Source organism: Pseudophryne corroboree, chromosome 7 (genome assembly GCF_028390025.1).
Source record: "Pseudophryne corroboree isolate aPseCor3 chromosome 7, aPseCor3.hap2, whole genome shotgun sequence".
Lineage (NCBI taxonomy): Eukaryota > Metazoa > Chordata > Amphibia > Anura > Myobatrachidae > Pseudophryne > Pseudophryne corroboree.
The window spans coordinates 71,524,607-71,552,373 of record NC_086450.1 but is presented as its reverse complement, the minus strand read 5'-3'; the positions used below and the strand labels follow the sequence as shown (position 1 = coordinate 71,552,373).

Below are 27,767 nucleotides of genomic sequence, written 5' to 3'. Positions count from 1 at the left end.
CTTCCGATGGATCGTCAGACTACCTTCCAGAGATGACCTGTGCTAGTCAGTCATCCGCGGCCTTGAGGACCCAAGCGCCAGCTAAAAGTGGTTGAAGAGAAACACCTGATAAAGAAAACAGATTTAGGCATTGCTTCCATCTGATCTTTCAACGTCACAGACTGTACAGAAGGAATAACCGTAGTTCCTGCTAAATTTGAAATGGGAACGTCTACCTTTTGGCCTGTTTCCCAAAATCTGATATCCTCTCTGTAAAAGGATATAGAAATTTTTTATGCCGTAGGGGATTGGAAACGAGAATCCGGCTTAAGTCAGGCTCCTTTAAAATATCCCTGTTATTAAGGTGACGGATGGAGTCTATCAGCAATCTAACAGCTGAGCTAGTAGAAAAGTCATCTTCCCAGACCGAAATCTCGCCCCACTCTGGGTCTACTTCCCCTTTTTATAAAAACTACACCTGAACATTGTTCTAGGTGCATGCAGACAGCACATGCGCTGTGTCAATCAGAACCCCCCAGAAAGTTATAGCGGCAACGGCTATGGCCGTTTTGTAGCAGAAGAACTGCCGGCAGAGTTTACAAACTTGTTTTGGGATTGAATTAAATTAGCAAGACATCTGCCCATATTTTAAGCCCACACCAGATGTCTCTGATCCAAGCAGACATAGATTGATCCGCGGAAACTCCCTGTTGGATCACCACAGATGCACCAGAGCATGAAGCACAGAGGGTATCAGCATCCGCTTTACCCTTAGCTAGCCTTGACTCATGACGTATTGACATAATTAAACTTTATTTTATTTATTTATTTATTTTCTTTAAACAAGTGCACTACAAACGAACTATAAGCTCAGAGTAATTTGTGCAAAAATTAAATCTGTTAACTCTCATTACAAGTGTAGAGTAACACTATGCCCCCAAAATATACTTGCTGTTAGGTGTGTGCTGCACAGCGCCCCTTGTACTGTCTCCGTAGAAGATGGCGCCCGGTGCTTTGCAGACGCTGGCCGGGAGGGCGCGCAAGGCAGTGCAGGGCAGGAATCCGTCCTTTTGAAGTAAGCGCCGCGTCCCCCTGCTATAGCCGGAAGCCTGCGTCTCCTGCTCACTGCTACATCCAGCGGCTCTGATCGGGCAGTGGCACCCGCACACCGCTATATACAGCGGCTGTGTTCAGGTAATGGCTTTGTTCGGGCAGCTGCTCCCGCGCACCGCTACATACAGCGGCTCTGTGCGGGCAGCCTCTAGCGATCCCCCGGAGAGTGACTCACCACTCTCTTCCCCTTTCCTTCAGTTAAATGTAACATTGCCCAGACTTTGTGAACCAGCAGTTACAGCCAGTGACAGTCTACTTATAGCTAGGGAAGGAGCACTGGCCCTCTAGTCTATAGAATGTCTGGTCAAAACACAGTGGAATATGGTACTGCACTCCAACGCTCACCTCCGGAGAGAGAGCGGAGGGGGAGGGGGGGGGGGGAAGAGGCACACAAGTATAAGTACAAATATTCTATATTATATATTCTATATTATATAGGGAAGGATAGACCAATACTGTCAGACAGATTGTGTCTATCCTGTACCTCCTCACTGCCGACTTCTTAGGAACAGGAATCCAGCCCCAGTGACCGAAGTGTGGTGGCTTTCAGCGGCAGAACAGAGTGGGAATCTCTAGCTAACCCCACTCTAGTAGCACCTGTCACCTGTATACAGGGACTAGGCACTCCAAGTGATAAAATAATAAAATACCTAACTAAAATCTTCATGAGAGAAAAATCTGTGTCTGTACTCCACAGGCACAAAACTAAAACTGAGGTGCTGGCTGGGCAGGAAGGAGATGGGAGGGGTTAGAGGGGGGAGGGGTCAGTTCTTAATAGTTCTGTGCCAAACTCCACAACCACACACCTCTAACCCCACAAGTAACTGCGCAGCGTCCCCCAGATGGATGAAAGAGAAATTAGGCGCAGTATATTATAATAATGCAGCTATAAGGGAAAACACTCTCTATAGGTGATATCCCTGTGATATATAGCGCTCTGGTGTGTGCTGGCATACTCTCCCTCTGTCTCCCCAAAGGGGGTCCTGTCCTCTGTCAGAGCATTCCCTGTGTGTGTGTGCTGTGTGTCGGTACTGCTGTGTCGACATGTATGATGAGGAAAATGATGTGGAGGCGGAGCAAATGCCTGTGAATGTGATGTCACCCCCTGCGGGGTCGACACCTGTGTGGATGGACTTATGGAAGGTGTCAACTCCTTACACAAAAGGTTTGACAACATAGGACAGCCGGCTACTCAGCTTGTGCCTGTTCCAGCGTCTCAAATGTCATCAGGGGCTTTAAAACGCCCGCTACCTCAGGTGACAGACACAGATGTCGACACGGATACCGACTCCAGTGTCGACGACGATGAGACTAGTGTACCCTCCAATAGGTCCACCCGTTACATGATTGAGGCAATGAAAAATGTATTACACATTTCTGATAATACCCCAGGTACCACAAAAAAGGGTATTATGTTGGTGAGAAAAAACTACCTGTAGTTTTTCCTGCATCTGAGAAATTAATATGAGGTGTGTGAGGAAGCGTGGACTTCCCCCGATAAGAAATTGATAATTTCTAAGCAGCGTACGCTTTTCCGCCAGAGGATAGGTCACGTTGGGAAATACCCCCTAGGGTAGATAAAGCGCTGACACGCTTATTAAAAAAGGTGGCACTACCGTCTCCGGATACGGCCGCCCTAAAGGAACCTGCTGATAGAAAGCAGGAAACTACCCTTAAAGCTATATACACACACACGGCATTATATTGAGACCAGCTATTGCCTCGGCATGGAGGTGCAGTGCGGCAGCTGCGTGGTCAGATTCCCTGTCGGATAATACTATGGATAGGGACAATATTTTGCTGACAATAGAGCATATAAAAGACGCTGTCTTATACATGCGTGATGCACAGAGGGATATTTGCCGGCTGGCATCACAAATAAGCGCTATGTAAAAGCGATGCCGATTCAAAACGGCACATGGAAGTTTTGCCCTATAAGGGGGTGGAACTGTTTGGGGATGGTCTTTCAGACCTCGTTTCCACAGCTACTGCTGGGAAATCAAACTGGTTGCCACAAGCTACCCCACAGCAAAAGAAAGCACTGTATTATCAGGTACAGTCCTTTCGGCCCCAGAAAAGCAAGAGGGCTGAAGGCTCATCTTTTCTGCCAAGAGGAAAAGGTAGAGGGAAAAAGCTGCAGCACACAGCTAGTTCCCAAGAGCAGAAGTCCTCCCCTGCGTCCGGTAAGTCCACAGCATGACGCTGGGACTGCTCAGGCGGACCCGGGTACGGTGGGGGCCCGTCTCAAAAATTTCAGCGCACAGTGGGCTCTCTCACAGGCGGATCCCGGGGTTCTTCAAACAGTATCTCAGGGGTACAGGCTGGAATTCGAGACGTCTGCCCCCCCGCCGTTTCCTAAAATCTGCCTTACCGGCAACTCCCTCTGCCAGGGAGGCAGTGTGGTGGTTATCTAAAAACTGTATTCACTGCAAGTGATTGTCAAGGTACCCCTCCTTCAACAAGGAAAGGGTTACTATTCCACAATGTTTGTGGTACCGAAACCGGAAGGTTCGGTGAGACCCATATTAAATTTAAAATCCTTGTATCAAAAGATTCAAGTTCAAGATGGAATCGCTCAGGGCGGTTATTGCGAACCTGGACGAGGGGGATTACAGGGCCTCTCTGGACATCAAGGATGCTTACCTGCATGTCCCCATTTACCCTCCTCACCAGGAGTACCTCAGGTTTGTGGTACAGGACTGTCACTATCAGTTCCAGACGCTGCCGTTTGGGTTATCCACGGCACCGAGGGTCTTTACCAAGGTAATGGCCGACATGATGATACTCCTTCGCAAGAAGGGAGTTTTTAGTTATCCCGTACTTGGACGATCTCCTGATAAAGGCGAGGTCCAAGGAACAGTTGGTAGTGGGGGTAGCACTTTCTCGGGAAGAACTGCAACAGCACGGCTGGATTCTCAATATTCCAAAGTCACAGCTGGTCCCGACGACACGTCTTCTGTTCCTGGGAATGATTCTGGACACAGACCAGAAAAAAGTGTTTCTTCCAGTGGAAAAAGCCGAGGAGTTGTCATCTCTAGTCAGAGACCTCCTAAAACCGGGACAGGTGTCGGTACATCAATGCACACGAGTCCTGGGAAAATGGTAGCTTCGTACGAAGCAATTCCATTCGGAAGGTTCCACGCAAGGACTTTCCAGTGGGACCTGTTGGACAAATGGTCCGGGTCCCATCTCCAGATGCAACAGCGGATAACCCTGTCGGCAGGGACCAGGGTGTCGCTGCTGTGGTGGCTGCAGAGGGCTCATCTACTAGAGGGTCGCAGATTCGGAATACAGGACTGGGTCCTGGTGACCACGGATGCCAGCCTTCGGGGCTGGGGTGCAGTCACACAGGGAAGAAATTTCCAAGGACTGTGGTCAAATCAGGAGATTTCGCTTCACATAAATATTCTGGAGCTAAGGGCCATTTACAGTGCCCTATGCCAAGCAAGGCCCCTGCTTCAGAACCAGCCGGTACTGATCCAATCAGACAACATCACGGCGGTCGCCCATGTAAACAGACAGGGCGGCACAAGAAGCAGGAGGGCATTGTTTTTATGTATATGTATATGTATTAAATGTTATTTGAGACATTTGCGGACATCTCCCGATCTCATCACTGATTTATACAGAGCCACTCTTATAATATATATATCTTTTTCCTTATATTTTTTTATATATATAACTCAATATTGCTTATATTTATTAAAGTAAAAAAAACAGTAACACACAGCGCGATGTTTTAAATATCTTGTTTATAGCTCTGTTAAGTAAATCATATGGAAAAGAATCATATGGGCTTTAGAAATGGTGTTAGTCTATAATATTTGTAGGTACTTGGCTAAAGTTGATGATAAGGTGGATGGCCCTAGCCTCATGGGCAGGGCCTTTTCTTTCTCCTAGCATTATCCCTGTCACCAGTCCATATTTGTACCCCTTCCACCCCCCCAACAGCAGCTGATCCTGGGCAGGGCCAGACTAAGCCTTCAGGGAGCCCAGGGCAGTTAAGACCGGGGAGGCCCGCCCCCACTCCTCCGGCCCTCCCCCTCTTGTCAACACCTCTCCCAAGGGCGAATACTGGAGGGGGTGTGGGGTGGCAATCTGTGCGATTGTAACACTTCTCACCTCCTCACTACCAATCGATGCTGTGGAACATCGGGTAGAGAGAGAGAGGAGACTGCTGCACAGGGAGTCAGAGAGGTCCAGGGAGGCTGCTGCACCTTAGTAGTCTCCTCTCTCCCCGCATGATGTCCTTCTGCCTATGTGCTGCCAAACAGCACCCAAGCGGTAGTGGGCAGGTAGAACATATCGGCAGTGTGCTCTGACCGGTGGAGGAACTCATACACTGTGCCCCCCCCCTTAATCCAGCCCTGATCTTAGGTGTCTGCCCATTTGTTGTTTACAGGATTTACTTCCTACTCTTCTCCCCTCCTCCAAACAACTTTTAATGACTTACTCTTACTATGCTTAATGAGTTGATCCCCAGATTTATCCCTCTCATTCCACCCTGCTTTTGGTAGTCCCATACATCAAACCTAAATACGCTATGGAGCATAAGATGCTTGGTACGAGTGAGCCGCCAGGTCTCATGCAACTCTACTAGTTTGACCTTTTATTTTTCGTTTGCAGAAAATGCGTCTTAGTTACAACGCAATGCAGTCAGTACGCACCAGAAGACTGTGCTGATTAATTTGATATATGACACGTGTATATAGTGAGTGTGTGACGGAGTCTGTATATGAAGCAACGAAGGAACTTGGCGTGGAAAAAAGCAGCGGCTGCTGCATCGTAGCACTTTGTATACAGATTCAGAGTCACACACATATATCAGATAAATGTCATATATCAAATTAATCACCACAGTCTTCTGGTGCGCCCTGGTTACATCTCGTTGCGGCTAAGACTCATTTTTGGGTAAAAAAGCACAAAAAAGATGCCCAGTGCTAGCAAAGTCTCACTTGACCTGGCGCTGTGAGGGTCTGTTTGGCGTGACTGCAGTAAACATGTATGAGGACACAGCTGCATGTAGTAATATACAATTGCATTAATAATCCCTGTACGGCATACTTACCTACCCTCCAAAGACATCCTAGGTAGGGGACAGGGTCAATTCTAATGCGATCATATCTAATTTGCTGCATTTTTTACCACCCCCCCCCCCCCCCCCCGCCCCTTCATAGACCGGTAATTTGTTCCATTATACCATAAAGGGGGCCAGATCCAGTAACAATAAGCCCCCGGCTCCACCCTCATAAGCTCCATCCTGGACTTCTCCTGGAGAGGAGAAATCTAATGTACTGTAGATGAGTCCCATCTCCAGATGCAACAGCGGATAACCCTGTCGGCAGGGACCAGGGTGTCGCTGCTGTGGTGGCTGCAGAGGGCTCATCTACTAGAGGGTCGCAGATTCGGAATACAGGACTGGGTCCTGGTGACCACGGATGCCAGCCTTCGGGGCTGGGGTGCAGTCACACAGGGAAGAAATTTCCAAGGACTGTGGTCAAATCAGGAGATTTCGCTTCACATAAATATTCTGGAGCTAAGGGCCATTTACAGTGCCCTATGCCAAGCAAGGCCCCTGCTTCAGAACCAGCCGGTACTGATCCAATCAGACAACATCACGGCGGTCGCCCATGTAAACAGACAGGGCGGCACAAGAAGCAGGAGGGCATTGTTTTTATGTATATGTATATGTATTAAATGTTATTTGAGACATTTGCGGACATCTCCCGATCTCATCACTGATTTATACAGAGCCACTCTTATAATATATATATCTTTTTCCTTATATTTTTTTATATATATAACTCAATATTGCTTATATTTATTAAAGTAAAAAAAACAGTAACACACAGCGCGATGTTTTAAATATCTTGTTTATAGCTCTGTTAAGTAAATCATATGGAAAAGAATCATATGGGCTTTAGAAATGGTGTTAGTCTATAATATTTGTAGGTACTTGGCTAAAGTTGATGATAAGGTGGATGGCCCTAGCCTCATGGGCAGGGCCTTTTCTTTCTCCTAGCATTATCCCTGTCACCAGTCCATATTTGTACCCCTTCCACCCCCCCAACAGCAGCTGATCCTGGGCAGGGCCAGACTAAGCCTTCAGGGAGCCCAGGGCAGTTAAGACCGGGGAGGCCCGCCCCCACTCCTCCGGCCCTCCCCCTCTTGTCAACACCTCTCCCAAGGGCGAATACTGGAGGGGGTGTGGGGTGGCAATCTGTGCGATTGTAACACTTCTCACCTCCTCACTACCAATCGATGCTGTGGAACATCGGGTAGAGAGAGAGAGGAGACTGCTGCACAGGGAGTCAGAGAGGTCCAGGGAGGCTGCTGCACCTTAGTAGTCTCCTCTCTCCCCGCATGATGTCCTTCTGCCTATGTGCTGCCAAACAGCACCCAAGCGGTAGTGGGCAGGTAGAACATATCGGCAGTGTGCTCTGACCGGTGGAGGAACTCATACACTGTGCCCCCCCCCTTAATCCAGCCCTGATCTTAGGTGTCTGCCCATTTGTTGTTTACAGGATTTACTTCCTACTCTTCTCCCCTCCTCCAAACAACTTTTAATGACTTACTCTTACTATGCTTAATGAGTTGATCCCCAGATTTATCCCTCTCATTCCACCCTGCTTTTGGTAGTCCCATACATCAAACCTAAATACGCTATGGAGCATAAGATGCTTGGTACGAGTGAGCCGCCAGGTCTCATGCAACTCTACTAGTTTGACCTTTTATTTTTCGTTTGCAGAAAATGCGTCTTAGTTACAACGCAATGCAGTCAGTACGCACCAGAAGACTGTGCTGATTAATTTGATATATGACACGTGTATATAGTGAGTGTGTGACGGAGTCTGTATATGAAGCAACGAAGGAACTTGGCGTGGAAAAAAGCAGCGGCTGCTGCATCGTAGCACTTTGTATACAGATTCAGAGTCACACACATATATCAGATAAATGTCATATATCAAATTAATCACCACAGTCTTCTGGTGCGCCCTGGTTACATCTCGTTGCGGCTAAGACTCATTTTTGGGTAAAAAAGCACAAAAAAGATGCCCAGTGCTAGCAAAGTCTCACTTGACCTGGCGCTGTGAGGGTCTGTTTGGCGTGACTGCAGTAAACATGTATGAGGACACAGCTGCATGTAGTAATATACAATTGCATTAATAATCCCTGTACGGCATACTTACCTACCCTCCAAAGACATCCTAGGTAGGGGACAGGGTCAATTCTAATGCGATCATATCTAATTTGCTGCATTTTTTACCACCCCCCCCCCCCCCCCGCCCCTTCATAGACCGGTAATTTGTTCCATTATACCATAAAGGGGGCCAGATCCAGTAACAATAAGCCCCCGGCTCCACCCTCATAAGCTCCATCCTGGACTTCTCCTGGAGAGGAGAAATCTAATGTACTGTAGATGAGTATACTGTACAGCGGACACTTTGTTGCGGCAGCACCATATAAATAAAAGATAATATAATATTTGTATTTCCTATCTGAAGAGATGTTTTACTCAGATAATCATTAATACTTGTATTTTAATTCATGTAGGGCCAAAAAGGAGAACTTGGAGTCAAAGTGAGTATTTCCTTGGGCATGTTGTAGTGGTTTAAGGTCTATTGGTTGGTCACCCACAAGTGCAGTAACATATCAAATCGTCTCTCTTTAGGGTGGTGCAGGGTTCGGGTATCCGGGAGTAAAGGGACAGAAAGGAGAATCAGGACCTTCCGGCCCACCAGGGCCAGCTGGTCCCCCAGGGCCGTCAGTTTTGCAGAAGAGTGATGGCAGCACCGTGCAGCAAGTCACAGGACTCCCGGGTCCACCCGGTCCCCAGGGACCTCCAGGAAATGAAGGAGAACCTGTAAGTACTATATGTGAGAGCTGTTTTCTTTCTCAGGTGTATAACTTTTTTCTACTCTTTCAAGTTTTGAATGGCAGAGCATTCTTGGAGTTGTAGTTAATCAACTGCAGAAGAGCCAAAAAGGTTGCCAAGCTAGGGATAACCTGAAATTGATAAATTAATAAAGAATAAGAATATAAATGTACAGTGCCTCAATGTTATGTTTATATTTATTTATTGGTTGATTCATCTTTTTAAATCAGCAACAAAGCAAAAGTAAAAAATATGGGCCAGATCTAATTGATTGCGCTCCGAGACTCCGGCCGAACTCGTACGGCCCTATAAGTCCGAGCTTCGATAAACTTGATCTAGTTAATTAGAGAAGGATCACTCTTATCCCCAGATCCATACATGTATTGGTGTCTGATGCAGTTAGACAAGACCAATGAAGACTCGTAGGATTAGGCCTTTCATGTTTGTAAGTTCAGCCAAGTGTGTTGATTGTTTGTCCAGTCATTTTGCATTGGCAAGTGTTAATGAGTAATACACCAATCTATATAGATCCTTCCTGAATCTGCTGTGCCAAGTCTTATGCTGGTTTAACAGGTAAATCTAGTCTATCAGCATTGTCACTGTTGTCCCAGCACTGTAACAAGGTGGCAGTGCGTCCTGTGCTGGCCCCTCCCCCTACACCTGTAACATCATGATGTCATGCCTTTGGGTCAGGGGTCACCAGCTCTGGGAAGTATAGGTCTGCCTGAAGCTTCCCTAGGACGCTCTGTGCAGCTCCACAGGCTGCAGGGTGCCTGACCAAAGCGTCCCTTGGAGGCACCTGCACATGCAAATTGCTCAATCATTGCAAGGCGATTGAGATTAAACTATTATTTTTCCTCACAGAAAAGAATTGGTATATTTCGGAATTTTATCCGGGCATGCTGTTAAATTAGATCAGTTGATAACGAAGCAACTTATTTGTCTGGTCATCAACTGCTCATACGTAATAGTGCCCCATGTGAACGGTTGTTTAGCTGTAATATCAGACAAACAGATCTGCACAATTTGACCCCACAGGCTTGTTACCAAACTATCCTCAGTTACGGCCACAGAGTTGACCCACTGGCTCTGCCCTGGTGTTATAAGTCTTAGTCACTTCTTGCAAGAATACTGGGAATATGAGAATACTACACTACAGACACTGCCGGGTTATGTGGTCACAATTCTAACATGATGCACTTGTGAATATACAGACATATTCAGTAACACTATACAACGCTCTTACCTTACTCTCTATTGTTCTAGTCCATATTTCCAAACACCATATGGAAAGCCGGTTTACTGCTGAGTTCAGACTTTCACTTTTGCATCCTTCGTAAAAGGAAAATAATCCTTGTAGTCTTTGTAGCCAATCGTATGCTTCGCTGAGTAACTACAGGCGGAGTCAAATGCATCTCAGCTGCGTCCACACCAGCGGCTGACTATAGTATAAATGGATGACAGCCATGTCGTCCGCACCTAGGCTAAGTATTGCGAGGACGTGTCATGTTTGTGTAGGGGCAGTTGCAACCTATTCTGAAGTGAGAGTACGCACTGACCCTTTGGTTCAGATGAATCTCTAGCACCAGCTGTAGGGCGCAATTGCTTGCTGACCGTGATGGCAGTTACTTCAGCAAGCGGATGGATGGGACGTTGCGGCTGCATAGATGCCGCCATCTCTGAGTACAGGCTGAGAGCCACATTTTATCATAAGCACACAGTGCGGCAGCATGTGGGTTTGACTCTGAATCAGGCCTGGAAAAATGTTTTAAGTAATAACTTATTGAATATTTTACTTTTTGGGTTGAGATCTTTAATTCTAACTGTTGGCGCTATGTACATTATTGGTTTCTGAGGAGCTGATCACCGAGATGTGTCTACTATCTAAACTTTCTGTATTTGTCATTTCAGGGTGATCCTGGGGAAGATGGCAAAGCTGTAAGTCACTCGTATTATATGCTCATATGTATTATATACTCATATGTATTATATACTCATCTGCATTATATACTCATCTGCATTATATACTCGGATGTATTATATACTCAGGACCACCTGTTAACATAGTATTATATGTCATACTCATAAATGAAATCAGTGAACTGTTTCTGTGTGGTTGTGGGTGGGTGTGTGTGTGTGTATTATATATTATATATATATATATATATATATATATATATATATATACATACACACACACAGAAATTAACATTTGGAGGAGTTCTTTTGATTGTTAAAAGGGGTTTTAACTCCTTTATGGAGCTAAATGTACTTGGTTCCGATATAGATTAATCTCTAATGATTATGTTGATGCCTCGTTCTCATTTATCCTATATTTTCTATATACCACTATATCATATAATGACACGCAATATATTCAGGCCAATGGACACATAATTGATGCAAAAGTATAAAAAATTATTAAAATCACAGATTATTGAAAATACAAATTCACACAAGACCAGAGCAATATGACACAATAGAATTATTGGAATAGACCACTGTTAAGGGCCCCATACACTTATCCGACCGCATATCGGAGGCGATTGCAAGCGATCACCCCAGCAGCCTCCCGGGGGACAGGATAGCCCAAGATACATTGGATGCTGTCATTTTGCATCTGATGTATCCTGGGCGGTCCCAACCATGCCCCCAGGTCGGACCTGATTGAATGTACAGCACATTCAATCTGGATGATCCGATCCGAGGCTCACGGGAACACACATTGGATCAGATCGGAACGGAGCCACCTGAAAAATGCCCGATTTCACCCAATATATCGGGCCGAATGCCTGAATTGGGCTGAAATCGGGCATAATCGCTCTAGTGTATGGGGCCCTTAAGATTACTCACTCCTGAGGTCAAAGTTTTTTCATCTCTATTGTAGAGGTGCTAGCATTCAGTTACAAATCCTCACAGCCTCTTTTACCCTACACGTTTCATCTCCTCACAAAACTTCATCAGGAGTATCTCTTACCAATAGCACAAAAATGGAAAAAAAACTATGAAGTATCAAAAAAAGACATATCAAGCTGGTATTCCACCATGCAGATTTGGGCTAATTAGCATATCAAGGGAACATCACTCCTTAAACTTGTATTTAATTGATACTGCAAGTCTGTGGATATCTCAAAATGGCAACCGCCAAGCAACCAAAGTTTAACGATATCAACTAAATAATATAGGAGAATATGAGTGCTTAAGCATGTGTGAAAAACAAATATAGAATAGTATAAGTGCGGCACTCAGGACTACAAAAATAAAGATACAATGTCAATATCAACATTTCACTCTCTCTCTCTCTCTCTCTCTCTCTCTATATATATATATATACACATACAGTGTGTATATGTGTGTATGTATATATATATATATATATATATGGCTTGCAAAGACCGCACTCACCAGAGTGAAAAAAAGGTTTCTTTTATTCCAACCTCACATATTTACAGGGTCACGGTTAACGTTTCGGCCCCCATCAGAGCCTTTCTCAAGACCAGGACTTCAGGCTGCCATCTCCCCTGTATATATATATATATATATATATATATGCAGCGGGTAGTAGGTGGCACTCACGGTCAAAAAAAAAACAGTCAAGAATCCAAATAGAACTTCAACGTTTCGATTTTAGTATAAAATCTACATCAGGAATGTACAACGTATCACAAAGCTTACCTAATCTAGGCAACGGCGGGGCCGTAGCTGATGACGTCAGTACAAGCAGGAAGTCAGCGGGGTTCAGCACGCGGGCACTGGTGGCGTGTAAGGTATAAAGGTAAGCTTGTTGATATGTTGTACATTCCTGATGACAATTTTATACTAAAATCGAAACGTTGAAGTTCTATTTGGATTCTTGACTGTTTTTTTTTTTTTTTTTTTACCGTGGGTGCCGCCAACTACCCGCTGTATATACAGACATACAACGGAGGCACCCGGCGAGTTGAACTACATATATATATATATATATATATATATATTCTTAATCGTGTCAATGTTTGTTGCACACAGGGTGAAATTGGACCTCAGGGCTTCCCAGGAACCCCAGGTGATGCCGGCCAGAAAGGAGACAAGGTATTACTAATGTGATTTGGTGATTTGCATTTTCGCTCTTTCTCTGTAGCAGCAGAAACGTATACAAATGTATATGAGCTGCATCGTGGTTGGCCAGGAACATGGCTCCAGTGTCAGCTGAGTAGATGGTAATTTTGAAAAAGCTCTTAACTGTTATATGTTAGTGAATTGTTCCTTAGAATGCTGTAAAGATGTATCAAAGTGGCAAAGTGAGTATGTAAGCCATAATTATAATCTGTAGTGAGGAATGCGCCACTGCAAAATGCAACATAGAGTCACCATTTGAATGCAGTGTGTGAAATGTGACTTTATGACAAAAGACTACCTGTAAGAAAAGCTGTGTAAGAGAAAAGAAACGCAACTACAGGAGTGCATAACGTGATGAGGTAAAATGAAAGAGATTCAATATTTAGAAGAATTAGATTAGCACTTAGATTAATTGTAACATGAAAACAGTGGGCGGATTTAAATGCTGCACGAGTTTGGCCGATGTACGGGATTCTGCTCGAACTCTGACATTTTTTTTGAAAGGGGCAATCCCTTGTAAAGGATTACCCCTTTAAAAAATAAGTCAGAGTTTGGCCAGAACTCTGCATGTCGGCCGAAGTTGGGCGGCATTACATCCCGCCCAGTATACAGATGGAGCATACATCAGATTGCTTTTACAGTGGAACCTGTTGCCATGGCATAGGCCAAATGCAAAAACTGTATTTGCTGTGATATGGCTAATTGCATGGTTTGCTAAATCATTGTAAATTGGTGAGGTCTTGGTGACAACCACAGTTTGCGCTGAATGACAGTTGCTACTTATAATAATTAATGAAACATGGAACTTGACTGTCAAAGTACTTGCAGTTCTCCGCTATTCCTTGACATACCTGCGGTTTGTTTTGCGGCAAGTGATTTACTGACCCATCTCCTCAGACTATAGAGGTTTTAAATTGTTTATTATTAGGCAGGACGCTAATATGATAATTAGATTCACAAACCCTGAGTATGCGTGCTCTACGTACTTCCCATGCATCTGACATGCGTAGTACGATTTTCTTAAAGTGCCATCTAGTGGCAGGAAACATTATTACAAGTAATTTCACTATTATGCTTTGTGGAAAATGTACTCCTAATCCAATGTGGAAGGGTTACAAAATTACCCAGTTTTATAAGTCAATTTGATATGTGCTGTATTTGTATGTTACACGCATATTTATACATTGAAATATCTATGCTTTTTGCGGATATATTTGAAGTTATTGCAATAGGCAGTGACTCTAATTAAACATGTATGTATGATGTTTGTTTCTGCAAAAATAGTTATCATGTTTCCATTTTTAGGGAGACGTTGGAGTTGGCATTAGAGGTCTTCCTGGACCACCAGGGCCACCCGGACCACCAGGCCTAGGTTCCAAAATGGATAAATTGGTAAGAAGGTTCTCAAACCCACTTGTTAGTGTTGAATTTTGAGGATTCACTTTCTTTTCTTAGAACATTCTAAGAAGCTGGACTATCATTGTGGGCTAGGGAGAGGCCAGGAAATGTTTTTTAATAATTTTTATAATTTCATTGGGGAAAACTGTCTGTTGCATATGCAGACCATTATTAATCCATTCAGAATGGCATTTTAAATAAATTCAAACCTAGCATTTCTCATCAATGAGAACCTGCTCAGTGCATTTGTATATACAGTATCTGCATCAGCCGAGAAAAATGGAACAGGAGCACGGATATACATCAGTACACAACAAACATTTAGGATTCTGGAGATTAAAGGGGTATGGGACTCAGGGTCGACAGTGGCTAGGTCGACACCTATTGGTCGATAGTGGCTAAGTCGACACTAGAAATAGGTCGACAGGGCCATTAGGTTGACATGAAAAAAGGTCGACATGAGGTTTTCATGTTTTTTTTGGTGTCGCTTTCTTCTTAAAATGTGACCGGGAACCCCAGTTGGTGCACCGTGTCCCCTTGCATTGCTTGCTTCGCTCGCCATGCTTTAGGCAAGGTGCCTTGCTGCACTCGCACAGGTTACCATTCCCAATCGTAGTCCACGTGGATCATAAAGTATGGAAAAGTTAAAAAAAGAAAAAAAAATTAAACAACTCATGTCGATCTTTTTGCATGTCGAGCTTGTTCATGTCGACCTAATGGTCGTGTCAACCTATTTCTAGTGTCGACCTATTCACTGTCGACCAATGGATGTCGACCTACGTGGTGTCGACCCAGAGTCCGGATACCCTTTAAAGTATGAGTTACGCACTTCAGAGTTCATTGATGACTTTTACCAGTTTTACAACTATGGGCCCGATTCAGTAAGGATTGCAAATTCTGTTAAGTAGCAGAATTTGCAATCCTTGTGATCACATGCTGACCGCCGCACCCACCCTCCCACCCCCCTTCATCAAGCAGAAACTGCGATCGCACCACAATTTCTGCTTGTTTGCAGAAATTAGGGTTACCTCCTGCTGACGCAGGTAGCCCACCGCCATCTGTCTGATCGCGGTGGCTGCGTGTGACGTCACGCAGCTGCCACGATCACTCTCGTGCTACACCCTCTGTTTTGATGAGACTGCCCCTGTTTCCCCGCAATGCTCCAGCTCTGCCTAGGAAACAATGGGGTTCATTCCGAGTTTTTCGCTCGTTGCCGATTTTCACAACGGAGCGATTAAGGCAAAAATGCGCATGCGCGTGGTACGCCGTGCGCATGCGCTAAGTATTTTAGCTCAAAACTTAGTAGATTTACTCACGTCCGACCGAAGAATTTCCATCGTTGAAGTGATCGGAGTGTGATTGACAGGAAGTGGGTGTTTCTGGGCGGAAACTGGCCGTTTTCTGGGAGTGTGCAGAAAAACGCAGGCGTGCCAGGATAAAACGCGGGAGTGTCTGGAGAAACGGGGGAGTGGCTGGCCGAACGCAGGGCGTGTTTGTGACGTCAAACTAGGAACGAAACGGGCTGAGCTGATCGCAGTGTAGGAGTAAGTCTCGAGCTACTCAGAAACTACTAAGAATTTTCTATTCGCAATTCTGCTAATCTTTAATTCGCTATTCTGCTAAGATAAGATACACTCCCAGAGGGCGGCGGCCTAGCGTGTGCAATGCTGCTAAAAGCAGCTAGCGAGCGAACAACTCGGAATCACCTCCCAATGTGTACAGTATAGTATTTAACAAAGTGTAATTATTGTCGGTTACACATGATATATACTCATTTCACATCCTTTGTATTTAGACATTCATTGATATGGAGGGTTCTGGATATGGGGGTGATCTGGAAAACATCAGGGTAAGTCTATGGTACAAAGACGCTAAATATGTTTTACATTTTCCCTTTCACTTTCTCTGTATACATCACGGGGTTAATGATTAACAAAGAGTAATCCAATGTCATATATTGGGCTGGGATGTAATGAAGTTCCAGTTTGGCAGCTATGCAGGATGCCGGCTAAATTCTGACTTTTTTAAAGGGTCAATCATGTAAAAGGCATGGTTTAGCCTTGTACGTGAGTGCCCCTTTAAGAAAAAGGTCTGAATTAGTCTGGCATCCTGCATAGCTAGCGAACTGGAATTTTATTACATCCCGGCCTATGTCTTAGTTTCTGTAACTGCAGAAATCAGCTTGACAGAGCTCCGGTGTCTAAATTACTTCTATTTATGTATTAATGGTGGTATTGGTTAGTATATCTGTCCAGTGTCCTATTGTATGGAGTTTATATGTTCTCTCCACGTTTGCGTGAGTTTCCTCAGAGTGCTCCAGTTTCCTCTCATGGTACAAAATATTAATTCTAGTGTATATGTGTTTCCATTGTGGTAGGTTATATAGATTGTAAGCTCCACGTCGGCGCTGTGTAATATGTCTGCGCTAAATAAATAACTGTAAATAAATAAATAAATCATCATCTCACTGTAGAGGCGGGGCCTAGTGTCGGTGGCAAATCAGATATCATTGGGGGTGTGGCCTGAATATGTTACAAACAAAGCAGAGACTGCACAACCCCCCCCCCCCCCCCCCCCCCCAGAGTTTTCTTAATGAGAGGAGCATAAAGGAATATTCTAAAGCCCCCTCTATCATGTACACTCCCCTTAGTAGGGAATGGTGTATTTAAAGTCTATAACTCTGCTACATACTGACAAAATCCGCTGCCAAGTATTAAATATAAGAAGATTAATGGTTAAGATGTAAAGATCTACACAGAATATTAGAATATTAGTACAATATTCAGGCCAAAGATTATTGCTTACACCTAGTGTACATTTGAAATGGAACTTTTATTAATGCATGCCCTTATACTTATAAGTATTAACATAGGACCAAATCTAACATCATGTTGTAGATATACATTTTCTAAAATTTGAAAAGAGATAGTGTTGCTCATGACAACCAATCACATTCTGTCTACCATTTCATAAGATGCAATAGAGAAATGTAAGCTAGAATTTGATTGGCCTTTATAAGCAACACCATCACTTTTCAGTTTATGAAGGTTAGAAGGTTTTTTAGTTTAAAGGCCCATACACACTGGGCGATTTTGAGCTGAAAGCAGCTCACTTTTGGTGTGTTGAGCTGCTTTCAGCTCAAAGCCGCACATTTTGTATGCACAAGCGGTGAGCGCTGAGGAGCACTCCCGCTTCATCGCTGGCGGACGCCGTTCATCTACTGGTATTACCAGTAGATGAACGGCGGGGTGAGCGGCTTTCCATAGCGTTCTGCTATGGAAAGCCGCTCACCCCCACTGACATCGCTGGGCAGGGGGGAAAAGCGCTCAGTGTGTATGCACTGAGCGCTTTTCAGCCCAGCGATGTCCGCGTTCATCGCTGGGCTAAAACGCAAAGTGTGTATGGAACTTTAAACTGAGAAACTGGGACCGTTGTACAAAATGGGGGCGTGTCATCCCCATTTTGTAGGTGTGCCGTCCCAGGGTCTATGTCGTCGGACACAGGCTTCCTGGGCCCGTCTGGACAGACCGACTGCGGACTGTTAATGTCGCGAGTCAGATGCATGTAGGAGGCGTCTATCTCCTGCAGATGCCTCGCCCGCTGTGTGCAAAAACGTACAAATAAGAATCCAGCCCAGAGTCTGTACCCCAATTATCGTATTACTGTACAGTGGAAATCCGGAGCAGATGTATAATTATGAAATGTAGAAAGAGACAAATAGCGAGTGAGGCATATCGCCTGAGGCTGCCGTCTGATATAAAGTTCTCATCTTTTGTCTGTCTCATTTTCAGGGACCACCTGGTTTGCCTGGTCCACCGGGTCCTCCTGGCGTACCCGGATTACCAGGTGTACCAGGACAGTTTGGAACGAACACCACGACATTACCAGGTCCCCCTGGTCTACCTGGTCGCCCCGGAACGGATGGAAACCCCGGCCCCCCTGGTCTTCCGGTAATGTCTAATGTTCTGCGGGGTTACCTAGCGGGGTGCAATAAGAGAGTGCATGGAATGAAGAGCGAGTGCTAAATAAGCGCAAGCGGTAATTAAACGGTTAATACGTTTGGGGACAGGAAGCACTTAGAATAGTGGGAGTGTTTAGGGAGGAGCTAGTGGACATTTTGTGTGAGGAAGGAGTATCATCTTTCTCTTTAGATTTCCCACCCTCCCTCCCCAAGGCACCTTTTTTCCCCACCCGTTTTTTCTTTTTCTTTGCCGGTTGGGATTTGTGAACCTATATGTGGCGGGAATGAACGGCAGTACAGCGGCTATTGCGCTGCTGTTTGGAGGTGCGCTCTTTGCCCAGTACATTGTATACTCTGGCCTTCCTTACCGGGGGTCATTGTGCTTGGCTGTCTGGCCGGCACTATTGGGGAGAGAGTTGGAGCCTCAGCATTTATTGGCGTAGCCTATGAGATAAATAAGGTCATGTTGTGGACATGTATAGCGGCAATAAGACGTCATGTCACTGATGATCTGGCCGTTCATTCTTATTGCCACCATACCTAGTTTAAGTATTATAAATAAATAACGGTTGACCGATTTTAATGGCATTTCAGTGGCCTGTGTCGTTATTTCTAGATAAGTTAGTTAATATTTAGTAGGTAAGGTTATTGTGTGATGATGTCATTCGAGCCAACATCTGCCGATAGAAAGTTTATGCAGTAGAGGAGGTTATTTAAGGTGTAAATATGTATGAAGTAAATGCTATTTACTAAGATTATAATGTCCTCCTGGCTGTGGTGTAACTATCACTGCTGCTGTTATAATGTCAGTCATGTGGGGGTCTGCAATGTGTGCTCGCCCAGCCTACAGCAGAGGTGCCTCCTGAGCAGGTGCGGAGTCTGGTACGTCTGTAGCGAAGCCCCGTTTGGGATTTCAGTCCAATCACAGTGGCAGCTGCTCGGTATAGATCTGATTCTGAGGTGGGAGTAAGGCATGTAACTGTCCACCTGGGCAATACCATGCTGCGCTGCGGGTGGGGCAGATATAACATGTGCAGAGAGAGTTAGAGTTGGGTGGGGGGTGTCCAAACACAAATCTAAATTGCAGTGTAAAAATAAAGCTGCCCAGCATTTGTGGGCTACATGCAACAGCAGCCAGTATTTACCCCACATGCAAATACAATAAACGTATTTGCTCCCCTTACATTACAGCATGGTTTGTCCAAGTACATGGCTGCTTGCTCTGTTTTTATTTACTCCAACACAGACCACCCTTACTGTGTGCTAGTCCTTTGGAGATTACTGATTGATGTTGAGCATGTTAGATACTGAACTGAAGCATGCATTCTTCCTTGGACATACAGTATTACCTGTTATAGCAGCAGATTATTGAAACCCAATAGCTTAATTATTTTATATCACAGTGGGAACAATGTCAGTCAGTCCAACATCAGCTGGCATTCGCCCTGTATGCTCCAGTGGGCTCAGTCTTTTATTTCAGCTGTAACTAAAGGTGTCTATGCCTCTATCTTCAGGGACCCTAAAGCCAAGTTCATACTAGAATGATCTCCGCCCAGTATGGGGTATATGCAATTGCGGTCGAATTCGCGGCAATTTTCGCCGTTTTTTAATTCGACTCAATTCGACAGGTGAATCCCGGAAGGTGGCTTCCGGAATTCACCATATTCAATGAAAAACGGATTCGCCAGAGTCGCGGGCGAAAATCGGCCGATTTGGCGGATTTTGCCGCGATTTTAAAAAACGGTAAAAAAACGTGAAAAACCCGAAAAAAAAATGGCGTGGGGTCCCCCCTCCAAAGCATAACCAGCCTCTGGCTCATCGAGCTGGTCCTGGTTCTAAAAATGCAGGGGAAAAATTGGCCAGGGATCCCCCGTATTTTTAAAACCAGCACCGGGCTCTGCGCCTGGTGCTGGTGCCAAAAATACGGGGGACAAAAAGAGTAGGGGTCCCCCATATTTTTAACACCAGCATCGGGCTCCACTAGCTGGACAGATAATGCCACAGCCGGGGGTCACTTTTATGCCGTGCCCTGCGGCCGTGGCATTAAATATCCAACTAGTCACCCCTGGCCGGGGTACCCTGGGGGAGTGGGGACCCCTTCAATCAAGGGGTCCCCCCCCCCCCAGCCACCCAAGGGCCAGGGGTGAAGCCCGAGGCTGTCCCCCCCCCCATCCAATGGGCTGCGGATGGGGGGGCTGATAGCCTTTTGTGATAATAAAAAGATATTGTTTTTTCCAGCAGTACTACAAGTCCCAGCAAGCCTCCCCCGCAAGCTGGTACTTGGAGAACCACAAGTACCAGCATGCGGGAGAAAAACGGGTCCGCTGGTACCTGTAGTACTACTGGGAAAAAAATACCCAAATAAAAACAGGACACACACACCTTGATAGTAAAACTTTATTACACACTACCGACACACACATACTTACCTATGTTGACACGCCGACTGCCACGGTCTCCGACGATCCGAGGGTACCTGTGAAAAAATTATACTCACCTTCCAGCGTCCAGAGATAAATCCACGTCCAGAGAGTAAAATCCACGTACTTGTTTAAAAAAAAAAAAACGCAAAAACCCGCTCCATACCGGACTAGAAAGGGGTCCAATGCTTTCACATCAGACCCCTTTCTCCCGAATGCCGGGACATCACGTGACTCCTGTCACTGACGTCCCTTCAGCCAATCAGGAAGCGCTACTTCCGTGGCGCTCACCTGATTGGCTGTGCGCTGTCTGTACTGTGACAGCACATCGCAAAGCCGCTCCATTACTTTCAATGGTGGGAACTTTGCGGGTAGCGGTGGGGTCACCCGCCGGTCAGCCGCTGACCGGCGGGTGACCTTACCGCTAGCCGCTAAGTTCCCACCATTGAAAGTAATGGAGCGGCTTTGCGATGTGCTGTCACAGTACAGACAGCGCACAGCCAATCAGGTGAGCGCAACGAAGTTGCGCTTCCTGATTGGCTTAGAGACCTTTCTGTGACAGCTGTCACTGACAGGTCTCATTCGTGGAAAGGTGTCCCATGTGTCAGCATGGGACCCCTTTCAGTCCGGCATGGAGCGGGTGTTCGGTTTGTTTTTTTGCCAAGTACGTGGATTTATCTCTGGACCATGGCTGAGGTGAGTATATTGATCTTTTCTTTTCAGGTATCCGTGGATTCTACATGGAGAAGAGGACCGATGTCGGCGTGTGAACATAGGTAAGTATGTGTGTGTCGACGTATGAAATAAAGTTTTACTGTCGACGGTGTGTGTGTCCTGTTTTTATTTGGGTATTTTTTCCCCAGTAGTACTACAGGTACCAGCGGGCCCGTTTTTCTCCCGCATGCTGGTACTTGTGGTTCTCCAAGTACCAGCTTGCGGGGGAGGCTTGCTGGGACTTGTAGTACTACTGGAAAAAACAATATCTTTTTATTATCACAAAAGGCTATCAGCCCCCCCATCCGCAGCCCATTGGATGGGGGGGGACAGCCTCGGGCTTCACCCCTGGCCCTTGGGTGGCTGGGGGGGGGGGGACCCCTTGATTGAAGGGGTCCCCACTCCCCCAGGGTACCCCGGCCAGGGGTGACTAGTTGGATATTTAATGCCACGGCCGCAGGGCACGGCATAAAAGTGACCCCCGGCTGTGGCATTATCTGTCCAGCTAGTGGAGCCCGATGCTGGTGTTAAAAATACGGGGGACCCCTACTCTTTTTGTCCCCCGTATTTTTGGCACCAGCACCAGGCGCAGAGCCCGGTGCTGGTTTTAAAAATACGGGGGATCCCCTGTCAATTTTTTCCCCGCATTTTTAGAACCAGGACCAGCTCGAAGAGCCCGAGGCTGGTTATGCTTTGGAGGGGGGACCCCACGCCATTTTTTTTGATGATTTCACCGTTCCAGCATAAAAAAAAAAAAAAAATATTTTAAAAAATATATAAATAATATTTGTGCCTCCAAAAAAAAAAAAAAAAGTACCTAATCCCTTCTAATATAAATAGATCTGCTATTCCCCAAAAAAAAAACACAAAAAAAAAACATGTTTAAAATTTTTTTATTTGTTTTCACCCTCCAAAGTGTGGCGGATTGAAAATGACGAATTTGCTGTCTAAAAGCACTGCTGTCGAATTTCCAAACTTGAATTGAATATGCTTTGGTCGAATTGCAGCACTTGTATCATTGCAGAAAAGTCGAATTTGCAAAAAGTCGAATTTGCAAAAAGTCGAATTTCAAAAAGTCGAATTTTGAAAGTCCGTTTTTTGGTCGGAAAGCACTGAATTGCATAGGCGATTTTTTTTTTTTGGTCGAAAATGACCCGAAATTCGACAATTTCGGGAATTCGACCGCAATTGCATATACCCCTATGTCTCTTCCGGCTGAATCGGAACTATATATCAGCTGGATCATTTGGTGTGTATGCCCAGTATGCACGTCATTAACAATGTCTTCTGGTTGGCTCTGCTGCAGGGTCAGTCAGAAAACATCGCTAGCAGTGCCATGGTGTGGAATGCAACATGACATTGCCCATCACTCTGTCGCCCCTCCCTGCATCGGCAAGTGTGTATGCACTTGCTGGTGCAGAGTCCCGTCGCCCGCAATATCGGCTGGGTACACATCGCTCTGGTGTGTCCCCAGCATTAGGCCAGCGGGAATTGGCCATACAAGTCAGATGGAAGGAACGACATATTGGCGTCCTTCATTTACATAGCACTAGGTCGCTAGCGATATCTTCCATAGGCCCTGCAGCTGGGCCAACCAGAAGACATTGCTAGCGACTCGTGGGAGCGTGCAATCATGGGTACATACTGCCCGACGTAGGCGTTGATGTGTACCCGGCTTTAGTATCAATGCGCCATTATCCTGAGACCCCACACAGGTGGCTATCAATAGACTGTATTTATATGTTATAATCAGGGAAACCCAAAACCAGAATCTGGGCCCCACCTGCAGCCCCTCATTACAGGTTGCAGTTATCTCTGCTCTGGAATGATGAGAACGGATATCTAGTTGGTTGCTAGGGGTTACAGCCCATGATATTTACCTTGCATCCTACTACACTGCATTGTGCATTCAGTTTCATTTTATTCAACCCAACATTTGTATTTCAACCCAGAAGGTCGGTCTTGAGATTCCTACCTACCGTATAGTGACTGCATGCTGGAAGTACTTACTGTATGTGTGACTGTACCACCTGTGGGAGCGCAAGGCAAACTGTGTTGTGTGATTTTATTATTAGGGCATCCCTGGAAAAGATGGAGTCCCAGGGACCTCAGGCGTTCCTGGAGAGCGGGTAAGATGTTTGTATATATTTCTGTGATATTATTATATGATCAGATTGTCTTTGGGAACCCCTGATGATTTATACTCCACACACAGGTGGAAGCAGGAGGGATATTTAGTCTGCACTATCCATACAATAAAGTAGTGATGCAGCAACAGCTACTACTGTGATTGATATTTAACTTATTCAAAACATAGAATATGAGAACTTTAACTGCCGCTTTCTCGCTCTCCAAATGAATGGTGCATACGTGATACATACAGTAGCTCTGCAGCAGTAGGCATACATGTGATGCATTGTGAAAGTCACCGTCATATGAGCTGAAAATGCGTCTTAGTTGCATGCTGATTAATTTGATATGACACTTGTATATTGTGTGTGACAGAGGGTGGAATGCACCAACCTCTCGCAGTACATTTCGCCACACATCGCGCCAATACTAATTGCATATGTACTAACATATGCAGGCCCGGCGCTAACCGCTCAGCAAAGGGATGCAGTGCAGGGAGGCGCCAGGAAGGAGAGGCGCTCTCCCTGCTCAGTATCCCTGTGCTGAGCAAATGTCCCTGCTGCTGATGCTTGCTGCTGTGCCTGTCATAGTCTAACACAGGCAGCGGCGCGGCAGCATGAAGCCTCCTCTCCCCTCCCCTGTCACAGACTCACAGAGTGCAGTGTGCGGCCCTAAAGGGGTGGAGCTACATGGGAAAAGGGGGCAGAGCTACACGTGGTCAGGCTGCAGCCTGCAACACAGGAGGATGAGCTAACAGACTTCCTTATGTAAGTGGCTGGAAAGAGAGTGAGTGAGTGAGTGAAAGTGTGTGTGTGTGTGTGTATACAGTATCTGTATATGTATGTGTGTGTGTATGTGTGTGTGTGTGTGTGTGTATGTATGTGGTGTGTGTGTGAATATGCTGCATAGTGTATGTAAGTGTCACTGCTACAGGGGCGTCTTGTATAACCGCCACTGCTACAGGGTGCGTTACGTGTGAAAGCGTCACTGGTGCAGGGGGAGTTACGCGTGCAAGCGTCACTGCTACAGGTGGCGTTACGTGTGCAGGCGTCACTACTACAGGGGGTGTTACGTGTGCAAGCATCACTACTACTGGGGGCTTTACGTGTGTAAGCGTCGCTGGTACAGGGGGCGTTACGTGTGTAAGCGTCACTGGTACAGGGGGTGTTGTGTGGTGTGTAAGCGTCACTACTACAGGGGGCATTACTTGTGCAAGCGTCACTGCTACAGGGAGCATTAAGTGTGTAAGTGTCACTGCTACAGGGGGTGTTACATGTGTAAGCGCACTACTATAGGGGGCGTTACATGTGTAAGTGTCACTGCTACAGGGGCGTCTTGTATAACCGCCACTGCTACAGGGTGCGTTACGTGTGAAAGCGTCACTGGTACAGGGGGAGTTACGTGTGCAAGCGTCACTGCTACAGGTGGCGTTACGTGTGCAGGCGTCACTACTACAGGAGGCGTTACGTGTGCAAGCATCACTACTACTGGGGGCTTTACATGTGTAAACGTCGCTGGTACAGGGGGCGTTACGTGTGTAAGCGTCACTGGTACAGGGGGTGTTGTGTGTGTAAGCGTCACTACTACAGGGGGCATTACGTGTGTAAGTGTCACTGCTACAGGGGGTGTTACATGTGTAAGTGTCAATGCTACAAGGGGCGTTATGTGTGTATGCGTCACTGGTACAGTGGGTGTTACATGTGTAAGCGTCACTGCTTCAGGGGGCGTTACGTGTGTAAGCGGCATTACTAAAGGGAGCATTATGTGTATAAGCGTCACTGCTACAGGGGGCATTATGTGCGCTGTCCCTTTGTAAAGTATGGGAGCGCGCAAATTTATAGTTTGCAGGGGGGGGGGGGGGGGGGGGGCGACACCCTAGCACCAGCCCTAAACATATGCTATTAGTATTGCATAGGGAAGCTCTCCCGATAAGAGCTGCCCTTTGTGATGGCGCTGGTCCATGGACTTGATGGCCGCTGGTGCCTGAATGCAGCGGCCGCGGCGGATACTGGGAGGGCTCCAATTGGATCCCTCTGATATTACCGATGTGGAAAGAAGCCCATAGGCTTCTATAGGGTAATGCCAGCTTTTGCTGGTGTTTCCCTCTGCATCAGGAACCTGGCATCCAGGTCTTAGTACATTTAGAAATTGCTTTTACAACCCCAAAACCTGGGTTTTTACCGCATTTACCCGTTAGTACATCCCTCCCAGAACAGAACTTCCATTTGTAAAAATCTGCGGCTGTTACATTGTAGCACTTTGTGTACAGGGTCAGAGAGACTCAGTCGCACACAGATATATATGTGTCATATATCAAATTAATCAGCACAGTCTCCGCATGTGTTCTAGTCGCATTTCGTTGCAACTAAGACGCATTTTCAACCAAAAAGCCGCCAAACACTGAAAGATTCTTACGCGACCTGGCGTACCAAGAGGGGCTGTTTGGCGTGACTGCAGCAAAGATCACTGAGGACACATCTGTCATTTCTATGCATCCTGGACTTAATGCAGTAATACCATTACTTCTAATCTTATCCATTACATTAGGTTATACATCATGGCTAGCTAATAGGAAGGACAGAATGAATGAAGAAGCTCATCGTATGATATGTGCCACTTCTACTGTTGGTTGTTTGCCACTTGGGCATTGAATGATCAATGAGAGTATGAGGGCATATCCTTCAGAGCGCAGTGTGCTTCTGCTGTTGGTTGAATTCACCAGTGACTGTATATATGGTTGCTCACCGTTAAGAGAGCACAGAGAGAAAAGAGTGGACTGATACCTGTCCGGTGCTACTGCTGGAAAGTGTGTTTGAAACACTGTGCTGGGGCCATGTATTATATATATTATATATTATTTTTAAAATGTGGGTGTATAATCACAATGAAAAACAGTGGCTCACCTGTGCAAAGTTGGATGAATCGCAGAGTGCATGTAGCTCCGCAGAGATAATGCACACACCAGGTTTATGTCTGGCATACATACACTTGTAAACTTTTGATAGCAAAATAAGCTAGGTTTCATTATATTAAGAAGAACAAAAAAACTCTCAAATACAGTAACATGACAATTAGGAGCTGAGTGGCTGGTACTTTATCTCCCTACACCTTATCTCTCTCCAAGGATTAGTGCCTATGCCCCATAGAGTTAATATAGGGATAGTGGTTATCAGGGGTATATTGACAAAATAGAACTATGGGTCTTTTTATTGTACATTTAAGACTGACGTAAAATATCCTGCCCCCCATAATGGATGTTACTGTTTTATCTATATTCTTTATTTATACTTCCTGCCACCAGAGTGAAACCATTTGACGGGCCAGCAGACCCTTGTTTCCTAACAGCTCACCTGCCTCTCTGATACACTAGAATCAGATTCTTTTAACAAAAGCTATTACTATAATATCAAATATAGCACATTGCAGTCTATAAAATAAATATTATCAGTCTGTCATTAGAAGGTTCCCTGTATTCAATAAAATATATATTTTTTAATTCCATCTACATTCCTAGTGCATGCTATAGAAATGCGTGCCAAACATGTTTTTTGCTCTGATTGAAAATATAAATTAATATCACCTTGGATCAGATAAAAAATAATCCAGGATTACAGAACTCTCGGAAAATGTCACTAGCATTATGTAAAACACACTTGCAAATCTGCAAGCAGATCCTGTTTGCCTTATGTATTCATCTCAAACGTGTTATTCCTTTAAAACTAATGTGATCCATGTATTTGATTACTGTCTAGGGTGAGGATGGAGATATTGGACTTCCCGGAGCTCCTGGTCAAAAAGTAAGTTACGCATTTGTGTGTGTCTGAGTAATTTAGAGTTTTCAGCACTTCAATCTGAATATTTTCCTCAGAAATATTTTCAATGTCTCACAGAACAAATTGCCTCCCATCCCCTCCTATCTAAGGGAGATTCTCGCTCAATTTTCCCATGAGGCAGTTTCCCAGGTAACAGGCGCCAAACTCCCAGCATGCACTGTAATTTGATGCCGTGTTTGGTTCTACCAGCATGGAGTGTAGGAAGTTGATCCCGACTTTTACCCAGCATGCATAGGAGATTGACC

General features: G+C 45.5%; 1 protein-coding gene across 4 annotated transcripts in view; it reads left to right on the top strand.

The window, feature by feature from the left end:
* The window catches only part of COL18A1 (collagen type XVIII alpha 1 chain), a 333,914-nt gene that overhangs the window by 240,436 nt on the left and 65,711 nt on the right, over positions 1–27,767 (top strand). For 3 of the 4 annotated variants that reach the window (XM_063933311.1, XM_063933308.1, XM_063933310.1), the window contains 10 exons: positions 8,647–8,673; positions 8,765–8,956; positions 10,880–10,906; positions 12,977–13,039; positions 14,372–14,458; positions 16,260–16,313; positions 18,256–18,414; positions 23,635–23,688; positions 27,442–27,486; positions 27,580–27,651. In XM_063933311.1, coding sequence (XP_063789381.1) covers positions 8,647–8,673; positions 8,765–8,956; positions 10,880–10,906; positions 12,977–13,039; positions 14,372–14,458; positions 16,260–16,313; positions 18,256–18,414; positions 23,635–23,688; positions 27,442–27,486; positions 27,580–27,651 — 780 coding nt within the window. The remainder of the gene's footprint in view (positions 1–8,646; positions 8,674–8,764; positions 8,957–10,879; positions 10,907–12,976; positions 13,040–14,371; positions 14,459–16,259; positions 16,314–18,255; positions 18,415–23,634; positions 23,689–27,441; positions 27,487–27,579; positions 27,652–27,767) is intronic. The other variant, XM_063933309.1, reaches the window with a different exon arrangement.